Source organism: Suillus subalutaceus (assembly GCF_016647625.1).
Source record: "Suillus subalutaceus strain FC151 chromosome Unknown DFJ58scaffold_51, whole genome shotgun sequence".
Taxonomy (NCBI): domain Eukaryota; kingdom Fungi; phylum Basidiomycota; class Agaricomycetes; order Boletales; family Suillaceae; genus Suillus; species Suillus subalutaceus.
The window spans coordinates 58,566-71,999 of NW_024540300.1; the positions used below are offsets into that span (position 1 = coordinate 58,566).

Below are 13,434 nucleotides of genomic sequence, written 5' to 3' on the forward strand. Positions count from 1 at the left end.
GACTCGGAGTCTCACCACTGGCCACTGGCAGGCGCAGCCAGGCCCCAGTGGAAGATGAACATGGATTTGAGCGACTTGCCGAGTTAAATTTTCAGTGACACTAAACTCTATACTCCGCGAAGCAGAAAACAAAATCGCTGTGATCTTGCAATATTTTGGTGTGGGGCACCACGCTGGACCGCGTAATTTTCCACAGCATTTCCGAACTAAGAACTGAAGGGGAAAAATCTAACCTGATCAAACGAATTAGTAAGTAACGGTAATAAGCCAAACATCGACAAATAATGTTATCTCTACGCTGGATGTCGATGAACACCTGACGATCGCGTCTGCTACCAAATCCCCCGGGATCTGGAGGAGTCCACATAGGTCTCCTGCGACTCCCAGAACTTCAGATCTCAGATGCCGCTACTCCATGTTCTTTTACGCGTTTGGCAAAGCTTACTAACAAGTTTTGGGACCAACATTCAGAGGAATGATCATTTGTAAGCCACTGCCTTCTCGATCCTATAGATCACTTAATATTGTCAAGAAATGCTTCGCATTCGCATTTGCGCAACCTTACTTCGAAAATTCGAAAATTAAGATGGATTGGCGGAACTTCGTCGGCAAATGTATATGAGGCTGTATATTCTACCGCTACAACCTCTAAACAGGTTTGTGCTGGACACTTTACCCCATCTAGAGTATGTCCTTATGAAAAACAGATTGCTGTGAAATCGTTGAGGATAGAAATTTTCGGAAACAGGGGGCAATCCGAAGGCGAGGTTTGTAATGTCTCAAGGTAATTTCAGTGATAGATCATTTACGTTGATATTTTTCTAGGAGTTATTAATCCGAGCTAATGCCTGGATGACTTTGCAACACGATAATATTCTTGTTCCTATAGGATTTGCTGATGGATTTGGACCCCTTCCGTCGATTGTATACGATTGGATGCCTGGCGGGACATTGACCTCATACCTCGAAGAAAACTCTGACAGTCTAAGTGTTCTGCAAAGGTTTTACCTGGCAAGTCTTGTCCACTCTTTCTGTTTGAATACGTCTAATTTGGTAAAGTAGATCAAGCAAATAGCGTCTGGACTCTGTTACCGTGAGCACTATATAATTCCACTTCTGACATACATCCTGACTCGGGTTTCTGAAAATTACATGTAGTGCATCACAAGAATGTCGTTCATGGCAATCTACATGGAGTGAGCCACCTTTATTTGTTACTGTAATTCTGTATCTTATTACGATGCATTTAGAATAACGTCTTAATTGATGCTATGGGTGTTGCATATCTTGCAGATTACGACATTACTGCAACACACCGAGGGCAACATATTCCCCCATCTGTGAGATGGGCGGCGCCAGAGCGCTTTGACAGCCAAAATGTGGTTGCACCCACGACCAAGAGTGATGTCTACTCTCTTGGAAGTATCATATATCAGGTCCGTTACGCCTCTGATATTATACGCGTTGCTGTAAAATCTTGCAGATCCTTACTAGCCGTCAGCCCTATTATGAGGTCAAAAGCAGATCCAAGGTTTCTATCGAAATATTAAACGGAAATAGACCCTCGCGATCGCATGATACTCATATTGCTGATCATCACTGGCTATTCATGCAAAGATGTTGGTCCGTCCCAGAAAACCGCCCTTCTGCCGCTGAAGTGCTACGCTTTTCTCAAACGGAAGTCGAACTTCTCATCACATAGGCCTATGTGAGGAACTCATGTCCACTTGTTTATCCTTTTGCTTGTGATTCATACACTCGTCTCTAAATTCTCATTACTATGGACTTCATGGGGTCATGGCCACCGGCGTTGTTTCTCTGACAGCACGGGGCCCCATTATTCTGGATATCATACATGTCACATTTTATCAGTTACACAATGTTTTTCGTAGATGTGTATGATTCGAGAATCTTTCGGCACCCATAGTACTAACATCTATTTGTATTACATAATTGTATGTCTCCCTCTGCTATTTGATAATCGCAGCGCTCTACCGGCCCTCTACAGCATCAGGCCTCAGGCCTCAGGGTGAACATTAATATTTGTTTCAAAAACGTACAATCGGTACGAAATAGTACCCGATCGGATGCTCGAAACCAACTTATTTATAGCATTTGGTTTTACACAGCATATAAACAATATAAGTATACTGGTGCTCAGGCGCTTGGCAGGCTTCTGTTCACAGCATTCACCCAATGCCTAGTCGATGTGACTCCATGACACGTAGACGGGCAAGCGCTCATCCTTATTTAGTCGTCTTCTGGAAAACCAGGCCCTTGGATCCATTTCCAGCGCTTGCTTATCTCGCCCATATCACATCCCAACAGTCTGTCTGACTTTGTAACCCGCAGCATCGAGAGGTGCACAGCGATGTTACATATCTTTTGTCTGAAGGTGAGCATACATCCAAGCCAGCAAATCGATGTTTCTCAACGTTTCTGATCACGAAACAAACCTTTCATTCCATCAGACTGGTGGGATCACTGGACTGCAAACACTATGGCATTCTCTGTAAAACAAAACGTCTTGTCATGTTGGTCTGTTGGTCTAAAGAAGGCACTGTATAGGTCCGACATGATCCAGGTTAAATCAACAGAGATTCCTCGGTCATGTGTTTCCAGATATGATAGTTTTCCTCATTTCATCGGAGATTTGAGCGATGTCTACCGATGTACCATGGTTTTAAAGTCCCATGGAAAAATAGAGGTACCTCCTCCTTCTTTCATTCGTCACCGCCAACGATGTTCACAACAGGTGGCCATCAAATCCTTGAGGATCCTTGATTCGAGTGAAGAAGCGATAAGGGCATTGCGTAAGGTAGATGGCGACAACTCGCTCAATATTCATGCTCACAATGTCTCAGAGGATCTATGGCGAAGTGCGTGTGTGGGAAATGTTGCATCATAAGAATATCCTTCGCTTTTTTGGGACGATCTCAGGATTTGGACCGCTCCCCGCATTCGTAACTCCTTGGATGGAGCGTGGATCATTGACGAACTATCTGTCTCTCGAGTTTCTTAATCTATTGGATAGAGACAAGCTCATACTCGTGGGTCCTACTACTGCCAAGTGACTCGAGCTAATCGTCTTGACAACTACTCCCTGCAGCTTGAACAGATTACGAAAGCTATTCAGTACCGTTTGTGCTAGTTCATGCCTTTTTTCACAAGCAGCTTTGACAATTCCCACAGTTCATGACAAACATGTCATTCATGGGAACCTCAATGGGGTAAGGTTGCAGTTCTGGACGTGTTTTGACAAGCTAAACGAGTACAGCACAACATATTGATTGATTCCAGAGGAAACGCCTACGTAACAGACTTTGGACTGTCGTTGATCCTTGCGGAATGCGATAGCTTGTCGTGCGAAGCCTACTACCCAGGATCTATACGCTGGGCTGCGCCTGAATTGGTACATCTTACAGACGAAGAAGCTGGAAAGCCGACTACCTGCTCCGACGTTTACTCACTCGGTTCCGTAATACTTCAGGTACGCCGCTCCTTATTTTGCCTGCAGTACCTGCATTTTGAGTCCCAATCCAGGTGCTATCCGGAAAGCTCCCTTATCATTGGCTGGAAGACCCACTTCACATCATAGCTGCTAGACACAAGGGCATGCAACCCATGGCAGTAGACAGTTCAGTTGACAGGCGCCACGTACCCTTTCTTCAAGAATGCTGGTCAAGATCTTCTGACAGACCAACGATTGACCACGTTCTGAGTTATGTTCAAAGTGCATTACCACCGTAGTAATTGCAGGCAGTTACTCTGAGATCATGGAATTACACGACATCATCTTTTTACACATTGATCTTGCATTGGTCTTTTTATTTATGGCGCACTAGCTGCGCATGTCTTTCTAGTTATGTATTGTTACCCCACAAACGCTTGTTTTCTTGAAAATATTATGCAGTTACGTACCTTATGCTTAGATCCTAGGATTGTATGCTTTCTCCATGATATCGATATCAGCTGCTCTATTTGAATCAAAACTTGTTCCGAGAAATGTTTAATATATGGAGCGATGCTCACAAATCAAAACTCATCTCTCTTGACCCGTTGCTTCTTCTCAAGCAAAACCACATTAGACACCCCTCCCTCTTTCTTCAAAATGTCCAGTACAGCTGCAGCTCGTTCTCCGTCTTCCAGTCTATATACATGTTCGTTTGACATCAATCCGGTGCCCACAGCTTTAACGTAGGTGAGGCCTTGCAGCTCGGGATGTACACTTGGGAGGCGTGCGGGATCGGCGAAGAAAGGTGATGCATCGGATAACGTCAAAGCCAAATCGATGGGCACCGGATGTAGTTGGTTGGTTGACATCATGATGTTGTTGTGGCGGCGAAAACCGCGAGCCTCGAAGTATCTAGGAACTGATGGTCACCGCTTAGACAAGCACTGTGGAGTGATGGAGACGTAAGTTACTATCTCGGACAAAGTTGGCCGGTCCAATGTGAAATGTAATATACCAACTCACATGTTCAAGTTGGGATGAAGGCCGCCTGACAGTGATACGGTGTAAGGCAAGATTCAAGTGCAGGGACACGGACACTGAGCTTGCGCATTGAGCGGTTCCATGCAGTCAGTATATGATATCGATAGTAACCCACAGTATTTACAAAATTACCGTGCTTGATTCTGGGAACGCGTTTGAAATTGGCCGGTGAGAATACCAGTCATGTGAAAGTTTACACTCTTATGATCAGAGCACATGAACCACCTATGACAAGATCACGGATGCTTCACGCTCAGCTCTCAGAAGCGAGTGCTTGGAGTTGACCAGAATGCTATTCGGAGTATCCCACTAGCTCAGGTATGATTTACAAAAACCCACTCCTAGTCAGGGGAGCATAATCCAATCCTTCGCGTACTATATCCAGCTGAAAAGTGAAACCAACGGTTACGAAGACGAGTCAAGATAATCAACAACAACAATTTAACAATGTTATTGAGCATGCCTACCTTCAACAGCCTTCTCACTTGTAGGACTAAGTTGCCGATGAACTGGACTCATGGTGGGGCACATCCAGCCAATGATGCTTCGCATAAGAGACAAATGTAACAACAATGAAATCAATGACATTTATTCCAGCGGGGAATATTTCGAGGAAAGCTCGTCTTGATCGTGATATGATACCAAGTTTTGCTTGTCTATATCGTGCTAGAGGGATGGGTGCGTTACCAGACACAAACAGCTGGATTATGGTCAGAGATAGCGCGGACATCGATTGATCAATGACTTACCACCGGAGAACGGAACATAATTTGCCATGTGTACGGCTTGTCGTCTGGTCCATTAAAGGTCCAAGGTCTTTACAATCTCAAACTAACGTCAATGCATTAAATCTAGTGCCTTACCTGTCGACATTTTCGGTCTCCTCCGCGCCCGAAACCATCACAATTTCTATCGGGCTCTCGCCATCGAGCAACTTTAATCGGCCACTATCGACTTCGCCAACGACGCAAGATACCCGCCCAGTGCTCAAAAGTCGAGGGTGACTTTCAAGACGGCTTATCGTGGTAGTTTGTCCTAGTGCCGTGTTGACCTGGTACATGACTATGCCGTCCGGGGTCATGAGCAGGGTTTGCGTGGGGTCATTGTGTCGCAGGCAAAGTTCCATGAGGTGGTTATAGATAGAAAATATACTAGCATTAGCAAGACGCCACTTAGTTTTATAATGATCACTTCCGCCTTAAGGGGACCCAGGGATCAGAAGTGGGATCCTTGGGTGAAAGCGGTGGGCTAGAGTCTAGACCCAGGCCCATCAATGGGCGCTTGTACGAGCTCCCACAGTCTGTGTATATCATAAGTCCATGTGGTCTAGGCAAACTTTCATGTCCGTCATCGAAGAGTATGATCGATGAGCAAAACCAGGCAACTCAACTTAGGCGGTCCAAACTCCAACGTCACGGTCTCGACGAGTGTTGAGTAGTTAGCATTCAGAAAAATGGATCAAAGCTGACATAATCATAACCTCCAGCACAACCTTCCCAATTTAGCACACGCAGATGTGTCTCCTCAGGCCTCAAGGCTCGGTTGTGATAGAACGACGATCTACTCCACGTCTCATGCATAGATACCCTTAGATTCAACCAGAAATGCTTAATTTACTGCCCACTACTCTTCGCTTCCTGCTGGGCTCACTACTTTGGTTCGACTTCTCTCAACCACCTGCTGTCCTGCCAGCCCGCACCCCGTTGTCCTTCCAGCTGCGGCACAAGCATGCTATAACTAATGACTCTCGGGTGATCTTCTCCAACGCGGTTCCATCATTTTCCGCAGACTCGTATGTCACGAGCACATCGACCATTCAAACGTACAGACCTCAGTCGGCGAAGGCATTTCATAGCGCTCGACTACGCTCTATTAGACATGATCAGAGCGAACAGGTATTGTGGGATACAACCGATGTCCTCGGGCCGAACGTGGAAGAGAGAGAGACGTTACTCGCACTTGCGAAGATGACCGCTAATGCATATACATCACCCACTGCATCAGATTGGTACACGCAGGACGGCTGGAATAAGGTACGTTCATCTACCTTGATGATGATACATTTTACAATATGTTAACAAATAACAGACCACACCGTTTGGCTGGGAACCTGACGCAGATGGCATTCGAGGGCATATCTTTGTCTCGGACGACAACTCAACAGTAGTGCTTTCAATCAAGGGTACTTCCGCTGGCTGGATTACAGGTGGTGGCGGCCCGACTGTACGAAAGGATAAGCTAAACGATAACCTTTTATTTTCTTGCTGTTGTGCAAGAGTTGGTCCAACTTGGTCAACGGTCTGCGATTGCCACCAGGGTAGCTCTCGATGTGACCAAGAATGTCTGGAGAAGAGTTTGATGGAGGAGAGCTTATATTATTCTGTTGGAGTGGTATGTGCAAATTCAAAGCTTAATTTTTCCGATCTGATTCCGCTACAGAATTTATATAATAACGTCACATATTTATATCCCAATGCCAATATCTGGCTCATAGGTGTGTTTAAGCGCTATATCTTCTGAGTACTTCTCATCATCCACAAGGGCATTCCCTCGGTGGCTCCCTCGCCTCACTTATCGGTGTGACATTTGGAGCACCTGTCGTCGCATTTGAAGCGCCCTCTGAGAAATTAGCTGCGACGCGTTTGCACCTGCCTTCTCCAGTGAGTCTAAGTCTTTATTGCAATCATTTTCAAGTACTGATCCCTCGGACGACATGCAGCCCTCGACACAACACATCACCCACGTCTTCCATACAGCTGATCCTATCCCAATGGGCACCTGTACCGGTGTTACCTCGTCTTGTGGCATCGCAGGCTATGCCATGGAGACACGCTGCCATTTGGGCAAGGTCATCCGCTATGATACCGTCACACACCTCCGGTGGTCTGTTGATGTACGGACGCACTCGATCGTTCAAATCATTGATAGGTTGTTGAATGAGGATTGGACTCAGGAAGGACAGGAAGGCAGGACGGTGCCTGAGGCGAAGGCGGATGATGAGGATTGTGTTGTAAGTCTGTTTTAATTTTTGTTTTACCACTAGCGTTAATTGGGGTGCCAGGATTGCTTCAACTGGGAGTTTGGGAGCTTTCAGGGCAAGAGTTAATCTCTGGATGATAGAAGCTATGACATGAGAGAAACTTATACATACATATGACGAATGACTAATTTTCTTAGGCTTGAACAGCTGATGAACAGCCGTCCTGAGATTTGTGACACTTCTTCGACGGAGGCCGTAGATTACACTAAGACTGATTAGCAAGTGATGTAGATCATACAGCATGCAACTACCATCTTCAATGCAGAAAACTGAGACATTCATTAATCTGACTGCAAATCGCCCACATCCATCAGGCACGAGCCGCGAAGTTGGACGATGATCACTTCAAACGCAATCTATCTTGCCGGATCTGAAGCAGTCAAATAGTGGTGGTCTAGAGCACCGGAAATAAGAAATCTAGAGAATGTACACGATATATCCCGTACACAAAACCAAGGTACTAAGAACGTATCATAATTGATTGTGCTACCCTGCACCCCGAAACCGTCGGAAGAAATAAGTAGAAATAAGAACAAATAGTATCTACTAGTAGTTAGGGGATATAGAATGAAATAGGATAAACCAAAGCGAAAACATCTAATCGTCCACACCGGCGGGGGACAAGCAACCAACACACAGCCAAAAACGAGACCAAACATTGTCTTTCACCCTGACGGGCTTGTGCACTGCACTTTCCTGCTGGCCAGGCGGACGACTTTGACGGCCATGCGAAGAGTTTTCTCGAGCACTGTGACCGTGCCCCACTCCAACGGCACGTGTGCGTGAAAATGATCTCGGACGACTGAATGCCTAGTGGCAAGGTGTGTCACAACTCGACTAAATTATCAGATGAAGTGTGCGACAGACCTCCCCAGCGACTTGGCAGACAGTTCTGGTTGAGGAATTCGACTGCGCGATGCTACGCTCATCCCATGGTCTTGGATTGGGAGGCGACGGGTTCTACATGCAACAAGTGATAATGTCAAAACACAAATAGGCCAATGGAGATGATTGTGACGCACACGAATGTTTGTTGCCGCATCAAAAGGGCCTGGTAGTCTATGCGTGCTATCGGGCTGAGCTGGATGTGAGGTGTCAGATTGGATGGAGAAGCAAGGCACACCACATCGGTATCGCTGTGCCGTGGATCCTTTCGTCTGTTATTACTGGCGGGACAAGTACTTGCATCAATCTGTGGCCAACCCTTGTTTAGCGCAAGAGAGGACCATTGGTGTGTCACGTACATTGATCAGTGAGCGACCAGCTATAGACGTTCCCGGTGATGGTCCTGACTCGCTGACCGTAGCCTAGTGAACACGAGTTATGGTGTCAATGATCGCTTTGGGAGATATTGTAGCTTGGAAGCTTACATTGACATCTTTAAACAACGCCTGAAGATTCCAGATATACACGTTCTTGTCGACACCACTAGTGGCGAGCAGTCTGCTGTTTCTTGCGAAAGCTGCGCACCTCAAGCCACTAGGATGGTCCAAAGGCCGACCAACTGACTGGTTGGTTTTTGGATCCCATAGGGAGATGGTATTATCGAGAGAAGCGGTCGCCAATAAAAGCTCGTCTTGAGACAAGACCATGGCACAGATAGGACTAGTACGTTCGCCTAGACGGGCGACTTTCCCTTGAGCATTAGCTCTTGTCTGTACGATTCCATTACTACATCCCAGGAAAATTCTATCATATGAGGTCCAGATGACGCAGTGGACCTGCTGCGATGCATGACATGGTTCTACAAAGCGGAGCGCCTCTCTTGTCTTGACGTCCCAAAAAGTGATTGTGTTGTTATATCCGCTTGTGACGAGCGTTGTACCGTCGGATGAATAGTGTACTGCATATACATGTGGGTGGGCAGTTCTGATGGGATGTCCCACGATATCGCTTTGCTTGGTATCCCAGATGATCGCCGTTCCGTCTTCAGACCCACTGGCGATGTGTAACTCATCTGGACTCCAGCAGACAGACAAGATTGCGAGGCTGTGAGCTTGCTTCCATTTTCCGGTCATTTTCCCGGTGGCCACCGTCCACAGGCGTATCCTGCCATCCTGGCTGCCAGTCACGATTTCCATGTGATTTGGCGACACTGCCATGGCGTGGACAGCCCCACTTCCTGCATCTGTCCAGGGGCCACTCACTACTTGACCTGTGTCCACCTCCCGAACTTGGATAGAACCGTCTTCGGAGCAGGTGATGATGCGTCGATCTTCGTCTAGAAAGTCGAGGCATGAGATTGCGTCGGAGTGAGTTCCCCGGCCATCGAGACATATTGGTTTCTGTGTATAAGATTTGGCCGAAGTAGAGAGCATGGTAGAATGATGTCACAGAAATAAATATTCGCTACGACAAGGTAAGTCCAAGGCCAGGGGAATTAACAGATTCCGTAGCTGTCGGTTCGACTAGAAACTATGTATCGGCTTATTACGATTTGACTTGAGGGACTATTACTACTCACTAAATTAGGGAACGCGATTCGAGCTAGAGAAGCACGATCGACTTGAAATAGTACGAGATCCCAAGTACTGCAGATTCTCTGGATAGGCTACTGCCACTGATGAGGTCTGCAGGTAGAAAAGTGAAGGGATGGATACAATAGGACCTTGCGTGCAACACTTATGTAGTTCCTGAGTTGCACAGCAGCCGCCCGGGCCTGGCTGTGTACCACAAGAGGGGCTGGTTTGACTTGTCCAAGTTGCGCGCACTGCTGCCCCAGCCTCATCGCGGCTACTGCAGACACCGTAGCCCATTCGGAGGCGGGCTTCTCTATCTCAGGTATCGAAGACATTCCAGGAATGTCCATGTCAAGTCCAGGCTGTGCTTGTCATGCAGCGCCTACCAGCAAATTCAAATCAGCTATTTTTTGTTTCTTGTCCATACTGGCGCCTCCTATGCATTATGGCGAAGCAATATTTCAGAAATGATTAGAACTCACCTTGACGGACGGAAACATTGAATAACATGCTGATAAGAAAACATGAAAGACGTATGTATTTCGACTCTCGAGGAGACTCAGCCGCTAGCTGTGCCTGAACGATAAGATTAACGTAATTTACCAATAAGTTACAAATAAACATTAATATATCGTAATGAGGACCTCTTGGGGCATGAAGCTAAACTGGGGTAACTGCGCTAGTCTACTTACAGCCATGCTGTATACTAATTTGCATGGCGGGCACCGCCGCCGCCAGACCCAGGTCGGTCGAAAATCGATACTGATACCACCCGTACAACTCAGCATTGCTGCCCGCTAGGCTGCCCAATAGCCCCTCATCATCTCCCTTCCGCGCATACAACCACAACCACGATTATCGTAGCTTTGCATGAAATGTGAGTGAGAGGTACATGACATACGTTGAACAGCGCCCTCATAGTTCTTTGAAGGAATCCAGTGCATCCCGAACCAAACATACTGTTAGCATCCCAGACAGCTTTGGTGTGAATTTCCTGACTTACAACTAACTCAGCGCTGCTCATCTCATCAATCCAATATTAAGCGCATCTGGTGACTACAGTGACGTATACAAGTGCACACTGACGACCGGCCGCGAAAGCACTCTCGTTTGTGGTTGATTTCACTGTGGGATGAGCTCAGCTTCAATCTAACCTCGCTTTGCAGGTCGCAGTGAAGTTCGTCCGATTTGGCAAGCATAAAAAATACTATGATGTCGGTATTTTCTAATCCCCCACTACTAGTAGCTGCTGATTTCTAAATTCTAATGACGCCTCAGCGAATCTTGAGAGAGATCAACTTGCGCATGAAACTTGATCACACAAATATCATTCGGTTGTTAGGTACCACTAGAGAATTCCGAGGTGGCAGTTTCCCTTCGTTTGTGTTCCCTTGGATGCCAAGTGGAGACCTACATTGCTACATCGCGTACCACGGAGCGGGAATCGAGACGTCAATCAAGTTGTCCCTGGTAGATCAAGTAGATAATTGACTTGTCAAGTGATAACATGCTTCCCCAGGTTCGCGACATTGCATCTGGAGTCACTTATCGTCAGTCTTATTCCATCGAAATAGGCCTCACACTAACTGCCTGAATGCTCGCAGTCCACAAGTTGCATGTGGTTCATGGTAACCTAGAGAGTGTTCGTTCTCTACATCCCTCAGCCATACAAAATTTCTCAACATATTTTCAGAAAAATGTTCTCATAGGCCCAGAAAATCGGGCATATCTGACTGGTTTCTCCTTATCAACCGACCTTGATACCAGTCAAATCTTAGGAACACCCGAGCCCGGTGGAGTGCGATTTGCTGCTCCTGAATGCTTCGTTGACGAGGAAAGGAACAATTCCTTGCCTATCATCAACAGTGATATATACTCAATGGGCTGTGTCTTATTCCACGTGAGTCTGTACTTGCATATCGTGACTACTCTGAAGCTTGCCTTCAGGTTTTCTCCGGATGTTTGCCATGGCATGATTCAAAATCGAGTGACATCATCAACGAACTTCGACAGCGTCGTATGCCGTCACGTCCAGGGGGTGGCGGTATTGATGACTTCCTGTGGAACTTCATCACACGCTGCTGCTCCTTTACACCGCGCGACCGACCATCCGCAACACAGATCCTCGAATTCTTCGAACATCAGTACAAGCCTAGTAAGATTAATATCTCTCCAGATAACCTGACAAAGATGCTCTGCAATATCCCTCCCAATCCCACTGTCTCGGGAGGTTTTGCAGACATACGAAGGTGCATGCTGAAGAGGGACGGGAGAACCACGCAGGTCGGCCGATTCTCTGTAAAAATAAAAGGATATATGAATGATCCATACCCAGGTAGCTGTCAAATCGATTCGACCCCAAGGCGATGTCCCAGCTCAGAAACTGTGCGAGGTTCGGCATTCCATCCTCGTGCTTTGAGCCAACTCATGGTGCCTTGCGTCAGGGATACTTGCGTGAACTCAAGATCTGGGCAAGACTTATGCAAGAAAACATCGTACCTCTACTTGGAGTTGCGCGAAATCTTTACTCGGTTTCTGGCTGCGATGCATTGGTTTGCCCCTGGATGGAGAATGGCACACTCGCAAAGTACCTCAGCGGGCATCCGACTATGGAACTGCGACAGAAGTTAAAATTGGTATGTTTTAGGCGAATAGCAACTGCAGAAATCGACGTTTTAATCGAGTTACAGCTCTGCGATGTCGCCACTGGCCTTCGTTATCGTGCGTGCTATAGATTTATCATTTGCCTCATTTTGATTGCAAAAAATTGCAGTTCATTCCCAACACGTTGTACATGGAGATTTGACAAATGTGTGTGTAACGCTTTATGTCGACGTCTCGGACTAATGGGCGGACAGAACAACATTCTCGTGGATGTTAATGGACGCGCAGTGGTCGCTGATTTTGGCCTGTCTTTCCAAATATCGGAACTCACTGGGAGTTACCCCGTCACTGGGGCTGCGCAGTGGATGGCGCCAGAACTAGTGCAAGCGTTCAAACCGTCTATGTAAGAGCAGTCTCACGTCGTCTATGGATAGACCTCACCTCTTTTCTCCCTCTAGACACAGCGATATGTATTCCTTTGGCTCCATCATGAATTACGTATGTTCTATGTCAGTTGTGATGTCTGGAGTCGTTTGATATTGATCACACCTTTTTAGGTCATCTCTGGTGAACTTCCCTTTGCACATGAACCAGCAGTGTTTGCCGCCTTTCATAAAGGAAAGGCACCCTACACAATCCGAGGCAATGATGTATCTCAGGAGCATTGGAAATTCAGCCAACGGTGCTGGGAACCATTTAATTCTGATGACGGAACTTCTTCTCGCCCATCTGCCGAAGAAGCTTGTGGATTTCTGCGAAAGGAACTTGAATTCATGATCGCAATAGGTCCACATCTTTCTGAATCCTTGTGACATAATTACATGCTCCCTTTCTCC

The 13,434-nt window shown here is 46.6% G+C and overlaps 6 protein-coding genes across 6 annotated transcripts; 4 read left to right on the forward strand and 2 right to left on the reverse strand.

The window, feature by feature from the left end:
• Nucleotides 1–225: 225 nt before the first annotated feature.
• On the forward strand, nt 226–2,005 carry DFJ58DRAFT_787502 (kinase-like domain-containing protein). Its single transcript, XM_041390109.1, has 8 exons — nt 226–485; nt 533–656; nt 708–767; nt 826–1,011; nt 1,063–1,093; nt 1,159–1,196; nt 1,251–1,436; nt 1,484–2,005. Exons 1-8 carry the CDS (start codon nt 403–405, stop codon nt 1,700–1,702), a joined length of 927 nt encoding a protein of 308 aa, XP_041244050.1. The 5' UTR covers nt 226–402; the 3' UTR covers nt 1,703–2,005.
• Nucleotides 2,006–2,491: 486 nt separating this feature from the next.
• DFJ58DRAFT_787522 (kinase-like domain-containing protein) lies at nt 2,492–3,920 on the forward strand. The gene is made up of 7 exons (XM_041390110.1): nt 2,492–2,707; nt 2,756–2,818; nt 2,865–3,050; nt 3,110–3,140; nt 3,193–3,230; nt 3,278–3,490; nt 3,544–3,920. The coding sequence occupies exons 1-7, from the start codon at nt 2,501–2,503 to the stop codon at nt 3,748–3,750; spliced, it is 945 nt and encodes a 314-aa protein (XP_041244051.1). The 5' UTR covers nt 2,492–2,500; the 3' UTR covers nt 3,751–3,920.
• Nucleotides 3,921–4,660: 740 nt separating this feature from the next.
• Nucleotides 4,661–5,576, reverse strand: DFJ58DRAFT_703072 (uncharacterized protein; the record flags this gene model as incomplete). Its single annotated transcript, XM_041383646.1, has 4 exons — nt 4,661–4,880; nt 4,963–5,195; nt 5,245–5,311; nt 5,359–5,576. The coding sequence occupies 3 exons, from the start codon at nt 5,574–5,576 to the stop codon at nt 4,989–4,991; spliced, it is 492 nt and encodes a 163-aa protein (XP_041244052.1). The 3' UTR covers nt 4,661–4,880; nt 4,963–4,988.
• Nucleotides 5,577–5,931: 355 nt separating this feature from the next.
• On the forward strand, nt 5,932–7,816 carry DFJ58DRAFT_787530 (Alpha/Beta hydrolase protein). The gene is made up of 6 exons (XM_041390111.1): nt 5,932–6,528; nt 6,584–6,886; nt 6,935–6,989; nt 7,037–7,155; nt 7,215–7,505; nt 7,557–7,816. The coding sequence occupies exons 1-6, from the start codon at nt 6,100–6,102 to the stop codon at nt 7,599–7,601; spliced, it is 1,242 nt and encodes a 413-aa protein (XP_041244053.1). The 5' UTR covers nt 5,932–6,099; the 3' UTR covers nt 7,602–7,816.
• Nucleotides 7,817–8,283: 467 nt separating this feature from the next.
• Nucleotides 8,284–9,941, reverse strand: DFJ58DRAFT_375749 (WD40-repeat-containing domain protein). The gene is made up of 5 exons (XM_041380099.1): nt 8,906–9,941; nt 8,780–8,842; nt 8,659–8,727; nt 8,558–8,611; nt 8,284–8,495 (listed from the first exon to the last, which is right to left on the reverse strand). The coding sequence occupies exons 1-5, from the start codon at nt 9,851–9,853 to the stop codon at nt 8,373–8,375; spliced, it is 1,257 nt and encodes a 418-aa protein (XP_041244054.1). The 5' UTR covers nt 9,854–9,941; the 3' UTR covers nt 8,284–8,372.
• Nucleotides 9,942–11,260: 1,319 nt separating this feature from the next.
• DFJ58DRAFT_841286 (kinase-like domain-containing protein) lies at nt 11,261–13,410 on the forward strand (the record flags this gene model as incomplete). The annotated part of the gene is made up of 12 exons (XM_041392695.1): nt 11,261–11,473; nt 11,514–11,544; nt 11,599–11,636; nt 11,688–11,894; nt 11,942–12,277; nt 12,330–12,386; nt 12,439–12,630; nt 12,685–12,715; nt 12,768–12,805; nt 12,853–13,001; nt 13,057–13,096; nt 13,156–13,410. The coding sequence occupies 12 exons, from the start codon at nt 11,261–11,263 to the stop codon at nt 13,408–13,410; spliced, it is 1,587 nt and encodes a 528-aa protein (XP_041244055.1).
• Between the last annotated feature and the right edge of the window lie 24 nt (nt 13,411–13,434).

Bases quoted from the DNA above. Each gene is read 5' to 3' on its own strand.
- DFJ58DRAFT_787502 (XM_041390109.1), top strand. From the start codon at position 403: ATGCCGCTACTCCATGTTCTTTTACGCGTTTGGCAAAGCTTACTAACA. The intron at 486-532 runs GTAAGCCACTGC...AATATTGTCAAG, and splicing joins ATTCAGAGGAATGATCATTT to AAATGCTTCGCATTCGCATT. The intron at 1,197-1,250 runs GTGAGCCACCTT...CGATGCATTTAG, and splicing joins TTCATGGCAATCTACATGGA to AATAACGTCTTAATTGATGC.
- DFJ58DRAFT_787522 (XM_041390110.1), top strand. From the start codon at position 2,501: ATGGCATTCTCTGTAAAACAAAACGTCTTGTCATGTTGGTCTGTTGGT. The intron at 3,051-3,109 runs GTGGGTCCTACT...TACTCCCTGCAG, and splicing joins ATAGAGACAAGCTCATACTC to CTTGAACAGATTACGAAAGC. The intron at 3,231-3,277 runs GTAAGGTTGCAG...AAACGAGTACAG, and splicing joins TTCATGGGAACCTCAATGGG to CACAACATATTGATTGATTC.
- DFJ58DRAFT_787530 (XM_041390111.1), top strand. From the start codon at position 6,100: ATGCTTAATTTACTGCCCACTACTCTTCGCTTCCTGCTGGGCTCACTA. The intron at 7,156-7,214 runs GTGAGTCTAAGT...GACGACATGCAG, and splicing joins GTTTGCACCTGCCTTCTCCA to CCCTCGACACAACACATCAC. The intron at 7,506-7,556 runs GTAAGTCTGTTT...TTGGGGTGCCAG, and splicing joins CGGATGATGAGGATTGTGTT to GATTGCTTCAACTGGGAGTT.
- DFJ58DRAFT_375749 (XM_041380099.1), bottom strand. From the start codon at position 9,853: ATGCTCTCTACTTCGGCCAAATCTTATACACAGAAACCAATATGTCTC. The intron at 8,843-8,905 runs GTAAGCTTCCAA...CGTGTTCACTAG, and splicing joins CGTTGTTTAAAGATGTCAAT to GCTACGGTCAGCGAGTCAGG. The intron at 8,496-8,557 runs GTGCGTCACAAT...TGTTGCATGTAG, and splicing joins ATGCGGCAACAAACATTCGT to AACCCGTCGCCTCCCAATCC.